The 17,358-nt window shown below is 34.8% G+C and overlaps 1 protein-coding gene across 3 annotated transcripts; it reads right to left on the bottom strand.

Moving 5' to 3' along the window:
• Positions 1–220: 220 nt before the first annotated feature.
• LOC123692671 (rho GTPase-activating protein 39) lies at positions 221–17,042 on the bottom strand. Of its 3 annotated transcripts, none has more exons than XM_045637443.1 (22): positions 16,930–17,042; positions 16,657–16,747; positions 16,354–16,446; positions 16,148–16,276; positions 14,274–14,413; positions 11,462–11,585; positions 11,195–11,300; positions 11,005–11,114; positions 10,725–10,814; positions 10,318–10,448; positions 9,117–9,290; positions 8,494–8,660; positions 7,983–8,096; positions 7,536–7,688; positions 6,957–7,234; positions 6,249–6,473; positions 5,811–6,016; positions 5,275–5,467; positions 4,214–4,345; positions 3,281–3,521; positions 2,793–2,947; positions 221–2,147 (listed from the first exon to the last, which is right to left on the bottom strand). In XM_045637443.1, exons 1-22 carry the CDS (start codon positions 16,941–16,943, stop codon positions 1,923–1,925), a joined length of 3,291 nt encoding a protein of 1,096 aa, XP_045493399.1. In that variant the 5' UTR covers positions 16,944–17,042; the 3' UTR covers positions 221–1,922. The 3 variants fall into 3 exon arrangements, with proteins under 3 accessions (XP_045493399.1, XP_045493400.1, XP_045493397.1); XM_045637444.1 differs by having other exon boundaries at positions 9,138–9,290; positions 10,725–10,823; XM_045637441.1 differs by having other exon boundaries at positions 10,725–10,823.
• Positions 17,043–17,358: the final 316 nt, after the last annotated feature.

Genomic DNA, 17,358 nt, shown 5'->3' on the forward strand with positions numbered 1-17,358 from the left:
TTTCTATACACATTATAAACAACACCTCTTGCTTGTGATCGCAGCGGCTTTTTCGACATTTTCGAAGATTTTTTAGACAAAATCCTAAAATTATTCATCAATTGCAAAGAAGACAAATAATTTGACAACCAATTTGATAGTTGTCAAATAAAATTGCCATATGAAAATCTTTTATTTCTTAAATATAAATATGCCATCAGATTCTGGTAGACCTATACACTTTCGTAAAGCTCAAGTTATGTTAATCACATATCAATAAATATCTTTGGATACGACCAAAAAAAACGTTTTCGAGTACAAAAATACAAAAAATATACAAGGATATTTGGGAATATTCACTTTATATGGAGATAAGCGCTGCCTTGCCACGACACTAAACAATTTAATCATTATCCATACACATAAATAATTAAACAGTCTAATAAGTTTTATTGGCTCTATGAAGAAAGCATATTATAAGATCAAACTGAGATACACTGAGATACTTTTGAAGTTGTTGAAACAATTATTATATTACAAGAGCGATAGTTTTTGAAATGTTTAATTTATTAAATCTATTTTTCATCTTCTCAATTATTTAAAAATTACTTGATATCACATAACCAATGATTAATTAACACCTACAAGCACATTGGAAAGTACTGAATTTCAAATTACAAACCTAGGGTTGCCAACATTATAAAATTGTTATGGTAGGTTTATCAAGTCTATAACAGCTATAATATGTATTATTTAAGAAATATATATTAAGCAGTATCTACACAGAAATTTTGAAATGGATGGAACAACGACTGCCACACTTAAATTAATAACAATCTATTTTCTCGATTTTGTAAAATCTATGAACAAGGCTAACTGTTTAACATCATAAAATTTAACATCTTTACTATATTTATCTTGAACAATTATGATAACTAGAAATATGTTGGCAACCCTAATTAAATGACTAAACATAACTGTTCAAACTTCCCTCTAGAACGACTATAAGGACAGGCACTATTCTTGCTCTATATCGCAATTACAATTATCATTAAACATTTGAGATATTAAATTTAAAGCCGTATATTACTTTCGCTGACCAGATAAATGATTCTTTAGTAATTTCAATAGGAGATACAAATGATTTCAGTCACTCGAGACCGCGATAAGATCTTGTCGGTAAAACAAATCGAGCTATTAGCAACAATTGAATTACAATTGAAGTAAAAAGGTGATAAGAATGGTAATTTTTTCTGCTCATTTTGTGAGTAATATCGTATAATTAAATATTACACAACTCTAATTGCTGTAACTCTTGCTACCATGGTACATCGCTAGGTCACATAGAAGTTAATAAAACTCCAAAAGTGAAATTTATTCTTCCGAAGGTAGAAAGATGTAGCTTTTTTTCATCTACCTTCAATTTTAATATAATCATCATCATAAATTATTAGGCTCTTTTCTCCCTGCTTTTAAGGTTTAGGCCATAATCCACAACTCTGGCCAAGTGCGGGGTTGCTATATGGTTTATGCCGTCAAACTTTTTGGTTCTTTATAAAAAGTTAGTTAGATAGTAGGTAACCCTAGGCCGATCTCGTTTATTGCATGTTCAAATAGTTGCTTCTTCTATTCATTATTTGTCATAAAATAGAGCAGGACTATATTATTTCATATTTCCCACTATAATTGCTTCTGATCATTCAAATAAATACAATTTCACGTAAAAATTTACTTCCTACACACAAAGGCATCTTACAAATCTACTAAGGCTTACAAAATCTATCCAACGATAGTTGTTTTATCACTATGCATATAAACATTGCTTATAGCTCGATTTTTTTCCCATATAATTCTCAATTCTCAACACTCACATACGGAGTATATAGCTGCTAAAAATTCATATATTTTGTAACGTTATTGTTACAATAGTTGAGATTCATCAGTCACAGAAGATCTTGTACGTGCGAAGTGTCGAGGTTTGTGATCAACGTTTTCATAAAGGTCATTTCTTTGCGCGCATTTTCTAATATGACCCTCGGGTCTGTGGATGTGCACCTGAGGCAGTTTGGAGCGAACACCATGGCGAGATTCGCAGAGTCCATTTTGGTTTGACTTACCACTTCCGGCGCAGTAAATTGTTGTAGGAAACTTATTAAATATGTTAATACCTGGAAGGAAAGTTTGGTATCAAAATACGAAATATATATATTTTTTTTTTATGAAAACATCAGAAACATAAAAACAGCAATATCTGAATTGAAATATACTGTTAAGTCAGCAACTACTGGTGTCCTGTTGTGCCGTGGTCATTCTTCACTACAACCAACGCTAGTAAGGCATATTACGATTATAACAGAGTCAATTTAATAGTCAACATTTTACAGCTCAACTAAAGCTCAGCTCTATGTCATGATAATTTTTCATCGCTTTCCAATTTACATACGTATACAAAATTTCAATTTGATACCATTCCACATCAAACAAAAAAAGAATCATGTAAATCAGTTCAGAAACCCCGGCTTAATAGGTGTACATACATAAAAAAAATATACCGGCCGAATTGATAACCTCCTCCTTTTTTTCAAGTCCGCCTAAATATTTAGTAAAGGAGACTTTTCAATTAAATTACAATTACAATTCAAGTCATTTGTGTTATTACATTCATGAACACTCACCAGTTTATAACGCACCAGCAACCACTGCAGCGCTCGTATACGCTGCGAATTCACTTCCCATTTTAACATTAGCAGCGCTGCACGCGCTTCGCATATAATCTAAAATAGAAACCGAAATTTTAAACTTGGAACACTCACCAGTCTATTAAGCGCGGGCAGCCGCTGCAGCGCCCGCGTGCACGCGGCGAAATCGCAGCCCGCAGCGACGCAAGCGCCGTACAGCGCGTCCGGGATCAGCGGCTCGTACAGCTCGCGGTACCACAGCTTGAGCAGGCTAGCGGGGGCGTGTGCGTCTGGAAGTTTTGTGATTGTGAGTCAATTTGAATTGGAAAATTCTTATTAAAATCAATAAAGCTAAAGTTTGTTAAATTGGATGGTTGTATGTATGTTGGTTAGTCTTTTATACGAAAACTACGAACACTGAACTGCCTCTGAACGGATTTTGATTATCCTTGACAGCTATCTTTCGTGAGTAATAGAATAAATGGTATCAGATAGTTTAGTTATTGCACACCTCAGCAAGGTAATGCTTTAGTATATTATAAGAAAGATCGTTTAAAGATAACCAAATCCGTATACGGATGATATTTAATAATTCTTTATGTCTAAATAAAAATCGTACTCACCAGTCAACATAGAGGCATCGGGCAGCTCCCAATTATCTATCTTCGCCTTAAGAGCATTAACCTCATCCACGTCTGCGGAAACCCTGAATATGCCCTCCGTTTCCCTTCCGTTAAGGGCCAGCACTTGCTGCGATAAAGCAACTTGTACCCACGGCAATTGTCGGTTCGGAAACCTCTCCTTTTGTAACATCATCACTTCTGCTAGCGTGTTGCCGAACATTGACTGACGGAATATTTGTATCTGCAATGTATTTTTGTTTTTAAAAAAATTGTAGGATAAAGTGTCTTGGCCTTAACTAACATAATTGACAACAATAGACAATAAAAGACTAAATAAACGGCAATAAACTCTCGATAGAAAAGTCGTATTTAAATGCTTGTAAACAAACTATGTTTGAATTTGAATAATAGGGAATATGCATAAAATTTGAAATGGCCTAAAATATTTTTTTCTTCAATAATTATAGTAATATTATAATGAAAAGATTTTTTTTTATTTACTTATTATTTAAACCCCTAAAATAATATTCAGAAAGTGCAGAATAAGGGAGCGAAATTCAAACTTCCAAAACGCTCCACAATAGGTCGAACGAAATGTGACGTCATCTGACACGACATTGTATTCATCACTCCACAGCAAACACTAAGGTAAACACCCACTGGACGTGTCATGTGACGTAACGCAAAGCGCGCGCAAAATGGCGGCGTTTGAACTGCTTAAATTTTTTAAAAGTTTTAAATTTCATTTTTAAAAATATCTAGAGTATTTTGAAGTCCATTAATATTTTTTTGTACGTTATAAAATAGTAAACTATTAATTTAAGACAAAAAAGAAAAACGTGAATATTCCCCATTATAATATGAGTTGATGAAAATGTCTAAATATAAACTTTTTTAAAGGTATTACAAATTGTTATCTATGGAATATCTTACCCGCGCTTGATCAATGTCTTCAGTTGTGGGTTTCCTTGGCTGTCGTTTCCCACCGAAGCCGATCCGTTCTAGCCTCTTGCACGCCACACTTGCGTAGTGCGACACTTGCACGTGAATCGGCCATTTTCCAACCTAAGATATTATTATTATATTATATTGGCATTGTTTTAAATTAAGAATTCCAAATAAGGATAATTTTTCTTAAAAAACTTTAATTTAAAACTGTCAATAAACACATCGTTTCGAAATCTTGTAAATTGTAACTGCAGTTAAAGTTGGTTAGTACGTTTTACATACACCCATACTCCCTACGTACAAGACAGGCCTGAAACTTGTGGACGCGCTATTTTATATTACGCGATATTTTCTATAAAATCCCAACCCCATACTACTATAAGTGTCAAGCTAAGTTGATATTGCTGAGTTGACACAAGCGAGTCGCATAGCGGCTTCGCATTGCTTTCGCAGTCGCATGGTTCGCGTTAAGCCCTTCTCCCATTACGATACTTCTAGAATACGACACTCGAAAAGAGTATTAGGATATTTGCTCGCTACCCGATGCTCGCATATTAAGCAGCTGAAAAATTACTAAACTCATCATTATTGTGCCTCTTTCTTGTGTACGGACGTTATGTCGAGCGATTTCAGTGACGAAGAAGCTCTTGCAGTTTTTCTGTTTTTAGAAATAGAAGACGTCAACGTAAGAGTAGGATACTTCCTATCCCTGGATACATCTATATATTGAACTTACAAAAACTCTATAAATTAAAGTTTTTGTAAGGGTCTAAGTCCGCACCATTTTCATGAACTCCCCCCTTTACCACTAGTTAATACATGTGACCCACCTCCGGGAACCCGTCCGATTAGGGCCCTTCTGGCCTCCTCCACTCAAGCGACAGCTCAAGCCGAGGTTCGTGGTCCCCGTCAAGGGGGGACGCCCTTGTGCATGTCGCTACCAGGGTGAACCTTCAGTTCACCCCCGCGTCCGCGTTAAAATGTAGTAGCCCTTCTGGCTAACATTGAGAAACACCATACAAAAAAAAAAAAAAAAAAAAAATAACCTCCGGGAAGCAGTCGGCGAAGGCCGGGTCGCGGTGGCGGTTGACGTAGTTGGTGAGCGCCGGCTGGAAGGCGGGCGAGGGCGGCACGAACGCGAGGCACACGGCCAGCAGCTCCCAGCCGCGCAGCAGCGAGTCGCGCAGCGGGTTCTCCGTCGTCTGCCGGCACAGCTGCACGTACAGCTCGTCGCGGAGTCTGCGCACACATTGCCATGTCAAATGCCACTCCTTAGACACAAAGCGTAACATGACACTGACCTTTATTGACTATGCAGACACACAATTGTGTGAGGAATTTAAAATAAAATATCCCCACGTTGCCCTCGCTATTAACACTGATATATTCATATTTTCAAATATACTGATCATAATGGCACATTACATTTCCGGCTATATAAATCTAACCAAAAACTTCTGTTACCTTCTGATATCACACTCCATACAAAATCTAATATCACTAGTCTTCCGAACCAATAATTTATACACAAGCTAAAATTACACATAATTATAAATTTCGACTTTTTACAAAATCCACTTACTTTTCATTAGTAAACGTAGCGTGCAGTATATCCTGCGCGACCGAGTTGAGCGTCATACCGGGACGCGCCTTCCGATCACCCATGTATATCTGCACCAATCTAAACAAGTCCGTAGCCGCCTTCTTGTGGCCCTTGTCCCACGCCGCGCCCACCATTGGTGCGTTTATCGACGATGACGTCCAGGATAACATGTCGCGGACGGACGCCTGGGAAAATGTTATTTATGAACAGACGGAACACGTTGAACAGCAATAAATAATACTAGAAACATTAAAAGATTGTGTTAAATGGGTGGATGGTGGATAGTCTTGAAAATTAAATACTCAATACATCAGGAAAATCTGTATAGTATATACTTCATTTTTGATTGGCAAGACGTTAATATACTATATTATAGATTTTATAACACCTTTTATAACTTTAACAAGCAATATTCACCTTCCGCCTAAAAATGCCTTTATTGAAGTTCAGGTTGTCCTTCGCGAATATCTCTATATCCTGCTCTGGGGGCGGCATGTGCGGCAGGTGCGGCACCAGCGGGCGCGGGTGAGCTCGCACCGGGCTGTATAGAGCCCCCTCGCTAGCTGTCACGCTGGACGCCGCCGCACCGTCACCTGTGTCCGCGCGATCAGTCGTGCCCGTGCCGCCGCCCACGGATGACGTCTGCAATAAAGACGCCGATTTAGAAGTGTAATTCACTAATAAAAATACGAAGATTTGTTCTTAAAAACCCTATCAATTATTTTATTGACAAGAAAAACTGTATTCATTAATTTTTTAATGGTTTGTAAGTTCTAATGACAGCCTATAAAAGAGTCATAGTTGAATCATTTCCACTATTATTTTACGTGAACTTATTTTCCATTATATCTACTAGCGGTTCGCCCCGGCTTCGCCCGTGGTACCTACATGTTTACGTTTGTTTTTCATAAAAACTATCCTATCTCTCAAGTTGGATCGAACTGCACATGGTGTGCGAATTTTATTATAATAGGTTAAGTGGTTTAGGAGTCCATTGAGGACAATCATTGTGACACGAAATTTATATAAGTATATTAAGATTAGTTTACGGATATCATACACAGCTTATAATACTACACGAGAACATTAATTTATCAATTTTAATATAACATAATGTACACTTACCCTATGTATCCCCGGCGAGGGTTGACGATCGAACCCAACAAACGTGTTATAATACGCCACGCCATGATTCATGTACTCCGCGTCCGTCGGCCGGTGCGCGTACGTGTGCGGCAGGTACACGCCGGACCCGTCGTCGTCGTCCGGCGTCCGCGCGCCGCCGTCCGACGACTCGTTGTCCGGCTCGTGACCGGACAGCGAACGCGAGCCGGATCCAGAGCGGGAACGGGACGAGCCCGACTCGTTGTCTGAATCCGAGTGGCCGGTGTAGCGGCTGCGGCCTGTTTAAAACATTAGTTATTAAGAATTTCCTCTATTTCTAGATCCTCTCGTCTCTAATTGTAATATAAGTAAAAACATAGTACAATAAAATTACCTAATCGTAAGCTATTTATTAAAAAAATCATTAATTAATCAATAATATGAATCAATAATACAGAAACTTATGCACCCCTAAATTTAAATTGATCATACAAGTTATAAAAACAATAATATCTATTGCATATAAATGACATATAATATTGAATATTGCATGAAACACAATAATCCAATTTGATTAAGAACAAAAAATACTGCACTTACTGGACAACTTAGCCTGCTGTATAATATAGTCTTGCAATGGTAACAAATGCTGCATGCCCCGCAGATCCCAATTACAGTAGAGAGGGGAACCACCACCATCCTCCTCTTCCTCATCTTCCGCTTGATCGTCAGGTTCTACTGGTCGTCTGTGGCCTGTTATAGTTTAAAAATATTTTAAAACAACAACAGGGTATTAATTTAAAAGATAAGACAGATTCAGGCGATTACTGATATAAATACACGTTAAATGATTTCCAAAATATGGCACTCTGTTAATTTTTCAGAGTCGGTCAGAAAAGACTTTGCTTTAATAAATTGCTTTCAAAATTTATCGAGATACTTCTTACTCAATTCATATGTATGTTTACAACAACCTCATTACAAAATGATTTGATTACTGAATGCCATTTATAAAGTCGAACATTAAAAAAATGGGTTAATACTAACGTCTAGACTTAGTTCTATCGCGCGGCGTCGTTCTTTCCAAACGTTGATTGTGCTTTTGAACATTCGGCTCGGTGAGCGAGGGCTCCAAATTCACACACTTCATTTTGTAGTTCACTAAAAAGCAAACAAAATCATTCAATATAACCAAGTTCCAAGCAAGAAGATAAAGCAAACCAAATAAAGTAATCATAAAACTCAGAATTATTAGGGTAATTTAAAATTTAAACTACCCTCATAGATCTGACTATTTCACTTCATATGCATGTATATTTTTACAATGACGCTGACAGGGACTCCATAAACAATCAAACAAAAAATACACTACATAATCAAATACCATTTAAACCACGAATTTCCATCAAATATACTTTCTCCCTGTTTTAAACCAAATTATTTCCAAACAACAACAAAAAAACTATTTGAACAACCCACCCACAGCAATAATATACACCTAACTACGTTTTAAAATCACTTTTTTTAAATCAAAACGTGTAACAACATTATAACTCACCAGCAGCAACATTATCCGCTTCATTAGCAGACGAGAGCCTCATAAAGTTGTGATGTTGGTGCACGTGCGGTTGGTGCGGTTCGTGCGGCGGCGTCCTGTGCTTGCTGCTGCTTGACGACGCGGACGTCTTGCTTGAGGTGTACCTCTCGGGCTCCGCTTGTTGCCGCCTGCAAACATCACTGTAGTAATCCCCAGAGTTAAGGACTGAAGTTGGCTACCAAATGAGTTCCTACTAATATTATAAATGCCAAAGTTTGTGAGGATAGATGTTTGATACCTACTCTTTCACACAAATACCACTGAACCGATTACAATGAAATTTGGTATGTAGGTAGCTGAAGACCCAGAATAAGACATAGGCTTCTTTTTATCACGGAAATCCCACAGGAAAGGGAACTATGCGGGTTGTCTTTGAAAACGCGGGCGAAGTCGCGGCTCTTATTATTGCATTATTGACGTAAATACAACAAATCAAATATTGTACACGAACAAATTCATAAATCTAGCCGCTACAATTGCAAACCACTAAATAATCAAAATGAAGTTTCAAGTGTACTCTTTTTGTTTTTCTAAAATCTTTCATTCAACTCAAAATTTAGATAAATCCTATAACATTTACTCACATATCAACAGATTGCTGATACCTTGTGAACTCTCTCGGCGTGTGCCAGTTGGACGCATTGTGACGGAGGTCCAGGCTGGTCTGTCTGAAAGGCTTGTCCACGCTGTATACCGCTTGCTTCTCGGGATACCGCTCGATACGGTCTAGTTCCGCTAACCGATCTTTGTCTAAGTGCCTGGAAAGAGTTTAAATACTAGATTATTAGAAGGTAATCTGGATAATCATTTTATGTATACGGTTCCCCCATTGTAGCATTAGTGGCTGCGTTTATAATAATGTTTTATGGAATGTTAAAATATATTATGTAAATTTTGATATCCATACACATACATACTTTAAACACGAATTCCAAAACTATTTATAGTTGGTTTACAAAATTTCTTGATGTTAGCTTAAATTGACAGTTTAGAAACTTTGTTTATGATATACCTACTGAAAGTTGTTGTTATTCAATTATTTACAAGTTTTCTTTAAATAATAATAATACAATCTGTTAAAAATTCTTATTGAAATTCAGCCATCGTAAATCGTAAAGTTATAACTGTTATACAAACTTATTGAGTATAGAAAGCGATTACGTGAGTCATATTTATAATATCACTGAAAAATTCAGGTTATAAAAATTTCACTTCCGTGAGCGTGACACGCAACTTAAAATCATATTAATCAAAGTAAAGAATACAGAATGTAATATATTTTATAGCAATCCATTAAAGCCATTCGGTCTTTGTTTATTATATTATTGTGCCATTTAACTCCCCACAATGAAATAGATTTTGAAAAGGATCTACTACTATACAATGCATCTTTCAGGCCCCGGAATCACAGACACAACAGAAAAAATTGTGTCGTGGACCGATCGGGCCGCTCGGGGCTCAACGGTTAATATGTTTATTTATAAACTTCCCTAAGTCAATGTTTAATTTTTATAATTAGTTCCATTCAATCCTATATTAATTACGATGAATCTCAAAGAAAATCGTTGATGAATACAACGATACAACATGCAAAACACCTAACACACCCTAAAGAAAGAGCGTGTGTGCCGAGCACACGTGTCACAAGTGAAACTTCTTTGGCAAGATTCAAAGATACTAAAATTATTACTCCATGACATGGCGGTATTCCCGGTATAATTTTATTCTCAACGCGCTCAAAGAAGAACAGTTCAAAAATTTAAAATATTAAACTTAGGTACCTACCTATCAGAGTATCTCTCCCGTGAATGTCTAGACAAGTGGTGCGGTCTCTCCAAGCTGAGCATGTGCCGTGCGCCCGCCGCCTCTGTGGCCAGCGATATTGACGACACGAGAGATGGTCGGGCTGCTGATGTCTAGACAAATATAATATAATATATTTATTAGAAAAATAATAATCATTGCGTGTTAATAGAAAATATTTCCTTACAAATTTGAGTGTTTTTGTTTAAATGTTTATCATTGACGTTACGAAATAGGTTGAGAAAAGAGTCAATAGTGCTTAAATACTTCTGTTGAAGGTAGTTTTTTTATTTTATAAAACTACTCGAAATAAAACATGATTATACTCTTAGAAATGTTTATATAATTTTATGAAGTTATTATTAAAATAAAACAAATCAATAACATACCTGTAAAAATGATGTTGGCTGTGGTTTCTGCAGCGGACTGCTTGGACTCTGCGGTGAAGCGGACTCACAAGACGACCCGCCCGCCGATTGCTGTTTTAACTAAACAAATTATTATTTACAACCTACAATATCTAATCTACTTATTATAATTTATAACACTAATTTCCATAAAACAATATAGAGATACAATATAGTGTCATAATATTCTAGTTTTATTTGTCACTTTTTATTTTTCTTTACCTTTTCATTAAAAATAGGGCAAAAAATAAGTCATATTCACCTTACGTCTCGTTAAAGGCGTGCTCTCGACAGACTTAAAGTATTTTTCGTGCATAGAATCATCGGAGGCATCTTTCCTAGGCGATATGAAACTACCGCTTCGATTCAAACCTATAAAACATCGGTATTTTTTAACATGTTAAAATGTATATCATATAATTAAGTAAAATAGAAAATAAATAATTATTTACCTGAATGTGGAGACCATTTTTCGCTGTCGTGAGTAGGGGGTGGTTGAACACTGCTGCGTTTTTTCAATTGTGGCGTACAAATCGGAGGATTGCAGGCTGCGAGCTCCTAAATAATATCATAAAAATACATTATATTTTAAAGTGTGTGTTGGAATAAATGGTTTCTTTCTTTCTAATTCTTATGTAATGTTTGCTTGCACTGCTATGTAAAGTGTGCTTTTGGAAGACTAAAATACTGTATAAAATACCATAAAACAAACATTATACCTGTTTCCTCCTTTGTTGTGCACTACTGATGCTACTATCAGAAGACCGTCCCGAGTCCGTGTGCCGACACAGAGCTGTAGAACCATCTTCGCTCATCCGCCCTCTACGACTCTCGCCACTATTCCTGTTTTCATCATAAATATTTTAATAACGTTACCTAACTTACAATCCGTAAAAGTGAAGGTTTTCCAAAACCTTTATAGATATGTATAACAATACTGTTTCATCCGCATTTACTCCCTACTCTTTGTAAAAAAGCGAAAGTACGCAAGTAAAAAGTTTTACGCTTCTAAATATATAAGGTTGAAACAGAAAATGACTAAGGCAGATAGGACCACTTTTTGGTCAGAGATCAAAACTTGATACGAGTAAAATGGAATTCAAATATGTACGATTGTCACACGATACCGTTAAATAACTCAGGCCCCGGAACCACAGACACAATAGAAAATCTATTGTGTCTGGGACCGATCGGGCCGCTTGGGGCTCAATGGGTTAAGAGCATCCATATAGAAAACGAATTTTCTTTTCAATTGAAAAGTGCTTTTATAATAATCATTAGAGCAACAATTTACCGAGTCATAACGTGAAATCATGCAATGATACAATATTTTGAAATAGGATGAAAGGTCGCGACATTATGCGATAGCTAACAATGGATTTCACTCTAAATGAATATAACTCGGCGCTATTCGTTCAACAAACAGTATAACTATATACGATATTATATTTGAAGGTCAGAATACATTTTGCAGCCGCAATATTTTTATAACTCTTTACAAAACGAAACATAAAACTTCAGTAGATATCATTCATTTCCTTTCCATTCAGTACTTTTCATAGCTGGATGTTATTTTCCTAAGCCATGTCTGTGGCTGATAAAAATGCGAGAACTGCAATAAAAATTTAGTTTACGCCGTATTTTTTCTTGCGTAAATCCAGTTCCCGAAAGCAAATATAGGCCAGATTAATGTAACTTTATCGAGTTAAAAAATAGATTTGTTACTTTTGGTTGTAAGCGTAACAAAAAACAAACATGCCGCCGAAAAATTGTTTATCACTACAAATATATTTATACTGTGTCACTACATAGTATAAAACAAAGTCACTTTCTCTGTCCCTATGTCCCTTTGTTTGCTTAAATCTTTCAAACTACGCAACGGATATTGATGCGGTTTTTGTTAATAGATAGAGTGATTCAAGAGGAAGGTTTTAGGATATAATTTATTAGGTTTTAATCAAAGCGGGCGAAGCCGCCGGCTGTAAGCTAGTTTACCTATAAAATAACAGCAATAAGCAAAATATTATCATCACACGAATACGGAGAAATAAACATTTTTGGAACTATGTAGATATTTAGATCATTAGACCATGATTGTTATTTAGATCATGAGATAATATTTTTAGAACTATTTGATGAAACTACAACGAGACAATGGAGCTCATTTCGTAAAATATCTACCACTAGTGGTTCGCCCCGGCTTCGCCCGTGGTACATATTTCGCAATAAAAGGTAAGTAAATAATCCATACTAATATTATAAATGCGAATGTAACTCTGTCTGTCTGTCTGTTACTCAATCACGCCTAAACTACTGAACCAATTTGCATGAAATTTGGTATGGAGATATTTTGATACCCGAGAAAGGACATAGGCTACCTTTTATTGTGAAATATGTACCACGGGCGAAGCCGGGGCGGACCACTAGTTTCAAATAAGTAGCATATTTAAATGTAACGTTTTTGTATTCTAACTCGGAATAAAAAACTACGTAAAATTATAGCTAATTCAAACACCATGTGGTGGTTCAGAGAGCAGTCAACCTGATCGAACATTGCGTAGTAACTTGATATATTAGGCAGAGATTTGTTTACACTATGTGTCTGCGAAAATATTTCCATGCGATTTGTTATTTTTTTGCATTGTCTTTGATGTTTCATTTGAACACTGCTTTAATCAACATTGAGTTATTTATTATCTTTTCTCTAGAATACCTTACGGCTTAATCATTGTATACGGCCAATTTTATGAGCGAATCGCGATTATTTATTGCATCAAAAAGCTAAAATTAAAATTGGTAAAGCAAAAGCTATGTTTATGTAATTTTGTTTTAAACGGTATATTTCTATGAATTCAGAATGTGCACTTTTATTTGGGAATGATATATATTATTTTCTCATTGATACGCGATCATGTGCATTTATTTATTGACAGGTTTATTCATGTGATTGTTCCCTATTGTCCACATAACACGCACTTCATATTTCGTCAATAATAGACGATTGCAAGACGAATTCTTGCATTTTGCGTAGAAACAACCAAAATTGTGTGCACAGAGCGGCAACGTCGCGTCATTCGTCGAGTTAGTCGTGCGGTCGTGGAAACATCCTCGTGCGTATTACGTACCTATTAGTATATTTTATTACAATTATTTATAGGCCATATTTTTTTTTATACAAAAAAAGTATGTATGTGATATATCGTCAAAACAGGTGAATATAGAGCTAATAATATCATGATCGTTATTTTGTTCTTTTCTACCCTACGGTTTCGTATTTCTAAACAATTTTTATTTGCATTAAATAATTATAGCAGTTCTATCTGATTCTTGGTTACACTAATAAGAGCAGCAGACAATCTTTTTCACGGAATGAACAATCAAAATTTACTTTAGTAGGTTTATATATATTTAACCGAATTTAATATACAGTTTTTGTTTATATATATTTAACCACTCAACTTCTAAGTTAATTTATACACTTAATAACTTCTTTTAATAAACAAGAAATTCATAATATAAAAATGAACAAACCTGTGATGATAATGAGTTCGCCTCGTACGCACAGGGCTTGTTTGTGTGATTGTCACATTTTTGGTATTACTCGGCGATTGCTTGCTGACACTGGCAGTTGTGTTGCCGTTGCTGTTAATTGGATCTAGGGTTGATGGCACCTTTAAGAAAAACAGAATTTATGAAAGTATATTCAAACAAAAAAATATAATTTTAATTGACATTTCTTAGCCAAATTAAATTTGTTCTTATAATTATCATTACATTCTTGTTTTTTATAGAATTAAATATAAAAGTAGTGTTTGTATATTAACTAATGTATCTCAGCACTACATGCTTAATATTTAACTATTGAAACCCTCAAACAGACAAACAATACACTTTTTTAAAATAAATGTATGTCATAAGCTTTCATTTTCAATATAAGCACCTAATAAAAAGTTTTATCATTAATATCTTTAAAGTTACATAAGCCATGTAACAAATCCACCGAGTGAAAAACAAAGATGTCCAACAATAAAATTTAAGCACTTAAACCTTGTTCACCATTTACTCATGCTCTATAAAACTGCATAAAAGTTTGAAACAATGTTTGGCACGGTGCCAAGTTATCAAAGCATAATAATGTAAAAATCACTTTACAAAAACAGGTTAACAGGTTAGGTTGAGATGTTCATTGTGAGTAGAATGGCCATGCAAAATATACGACCACACTTGAGGTGCTAGAAAAACACTTAGTTTTAAGTTTTCCGTTATTAAAAAAAATTATTAATTTATTATAAAAATTCTCTTTTTAGTAGAATTCAGTGTTTCAAATATTTAAGCACATAGTTCCTACCAATGTACAAATAGTTCATTAGTGATGTGTTATAAATAATTAATTGAAAATATTTTAATGAGAATATAATATATAGAGGAATGAGATAAAAAGTCTTCAAGTCCTTTTGCAAAAAAAAAATAATATTTCTATGGTAGCTATTTAATTTATATAATTATTGTTGAACATATATATTATTTTCTATTTGTTTCTTTTAACTTGCAAATAAAAAAGTAAATTATTATATTTAGGGCCGATTTTTCAATGCCCAGATAAACAGCTAGATAGACTTTATTCTTCAGTTAACAAAATATTCAATTTTTCAATAGACGAATAGGACTTATCTATCGATTAACTACGTTATTTGACGAATAAATCTATCTGCCGCTCCAACGGCCAGATAGCGTGCTATTCGACGAATAGGCGTTTGATTTGACAACTGACGTGTCAAATTTGGGATATTTTCGTTTGTAATAACATAGAGCCTATGCTCTATTTATATATTTATATTTATAACTCTATAGTTATTAACAATTAAGCCTCTTTCTATATAATTATTATCAATTAAAATCATATTGAAAATGATGTTTTTGGTAGTGTTGATGACCATGCCATTGAAAATTTGCCGAACGCTGGCTTTATGTCGTTTCCATCGTAAAATATATTTAAATTTAAAGACAAATTTAATCAAAACTCTTTACTCGAATCAAAACAACAATCAACAATCATAGAACACGAGCAAACTTAAAATGCACTCCTGACGTGTGTCATAATGACGATTGTTGACTAATTGCAAGAGTTGACTCTATCCCGCTCTAACCTGACTTATTTAATATGTTTGTTTCGCCACTCCGAGAGCAGAGCTGCCAATATGGAAATATTTGGTCAGATAGTTATTCATCAAATAAATCACGATTGAAAAATAGGCGAGCCGTTATGAGTTAGATAAACAATTGAATAAATCTATTCGAGGGGTAGTTATTAGACTTTTTATCTCGGGATTGAAAAATCGGCCCTTAAACTGACACATTCTTGAAATAATATTATTACTTATTAAATCAATAAAAAAAACAATTACCTGAGGTGCTGCCAAATTAGTTTGAGTAGATGTTTCCCTTCGTTTTTCTGGATCAGTGTTTTGTTTCAATGTTTGTAATTTAGCTAAAGGTATGATGTCACAGTCTGTAGGCCTATGCCAAACAGTTGTCTGAAAGTAAATAATCTGTAAGACTTCTATCAGATACAATATGAATCATCAGACACAATATAATATTCTAAACATACCTGAGTTGAAGCATTGTAGTAATAAAATCTATGAGTATTGATATCAAATAACTCCCACCATTGTGATGAATCCGTACGTTTTACTTTGACACCCTGAAAAATCTTGAACTTTTATTTCGTGATATGGGACGTCTATAAAATTTATAATCTTTGTTTATATTATAGCAATCTTTATGTATTACGAGAAGTTAAAAAAATCGATAACTATTTTTTTTTTATTTAAATTATATTTCATTAAATAAGAATTCCTATGATTCCTAAATTGAGGGATCATTAATTTTATTCCTCTTTTTCAAAGTTTACCTCCGGTGGGTCCCATACACATTCTCCTGTAGTTAGGTTAGCATACATATGCTCCTTTGTCTTCGGTTCTATAATCTCCACCCATTCCACCCTAGAATAAAACATTACCGCAATTTAAATGAAATACTGCACCCCTACCGCACAGCAACAAACGTATTCTGGGCGTGACATTAGCGATTTCCGCGTATACTTTATTGATTTTGCAACTTTACACCGATTTATTTGAAAGTTATCGATCTAAAATATTAATAAAAACATGTATCTACAGTTTACCTCTCTGAAGACATTGTCACGGTAATAAATTCACTGATAAAGCTTTACTTCTTCATACTTAACAACTTATTGGAACTAAAATTATGTACGAATTTTTAACCATCCATGTTGAGTGTTTACTTCACACCGAGACTTCACAGTTCAGACGGCTGAACATAGATAAAAAATATTTACACAGACGACACAGGAAGTCAGTTTCAATATTTTTATCTAAAAAACTTTATTCTAAAATATATGAATTCTTTTCTGTGTTGCACAATGCACAATAAAGAATTTTTGTTAGTATGTTTGTTTGTTTAGGAACTTGATATATTAAAGATTTTATATATATAATTACACCAATATTATCGTTACACACATGAACACATCAACAAAGTCTGATATTTTTTATTGTACAAATATCTAAAAATATGATAATTTTGTAATAAT

Source organism: Colias croceus, chromosome 6 (genome assembly GCF_905220415.1).
Source record: "Colias croceus chromosome 6, ilColCroc2.1".
Classification (NCBI taxonomy): Eukaryota; Metazoa; Arthropoda; class Insecta; order Lepidoptera; family Pieridae; genus Colias; species Colias croceus.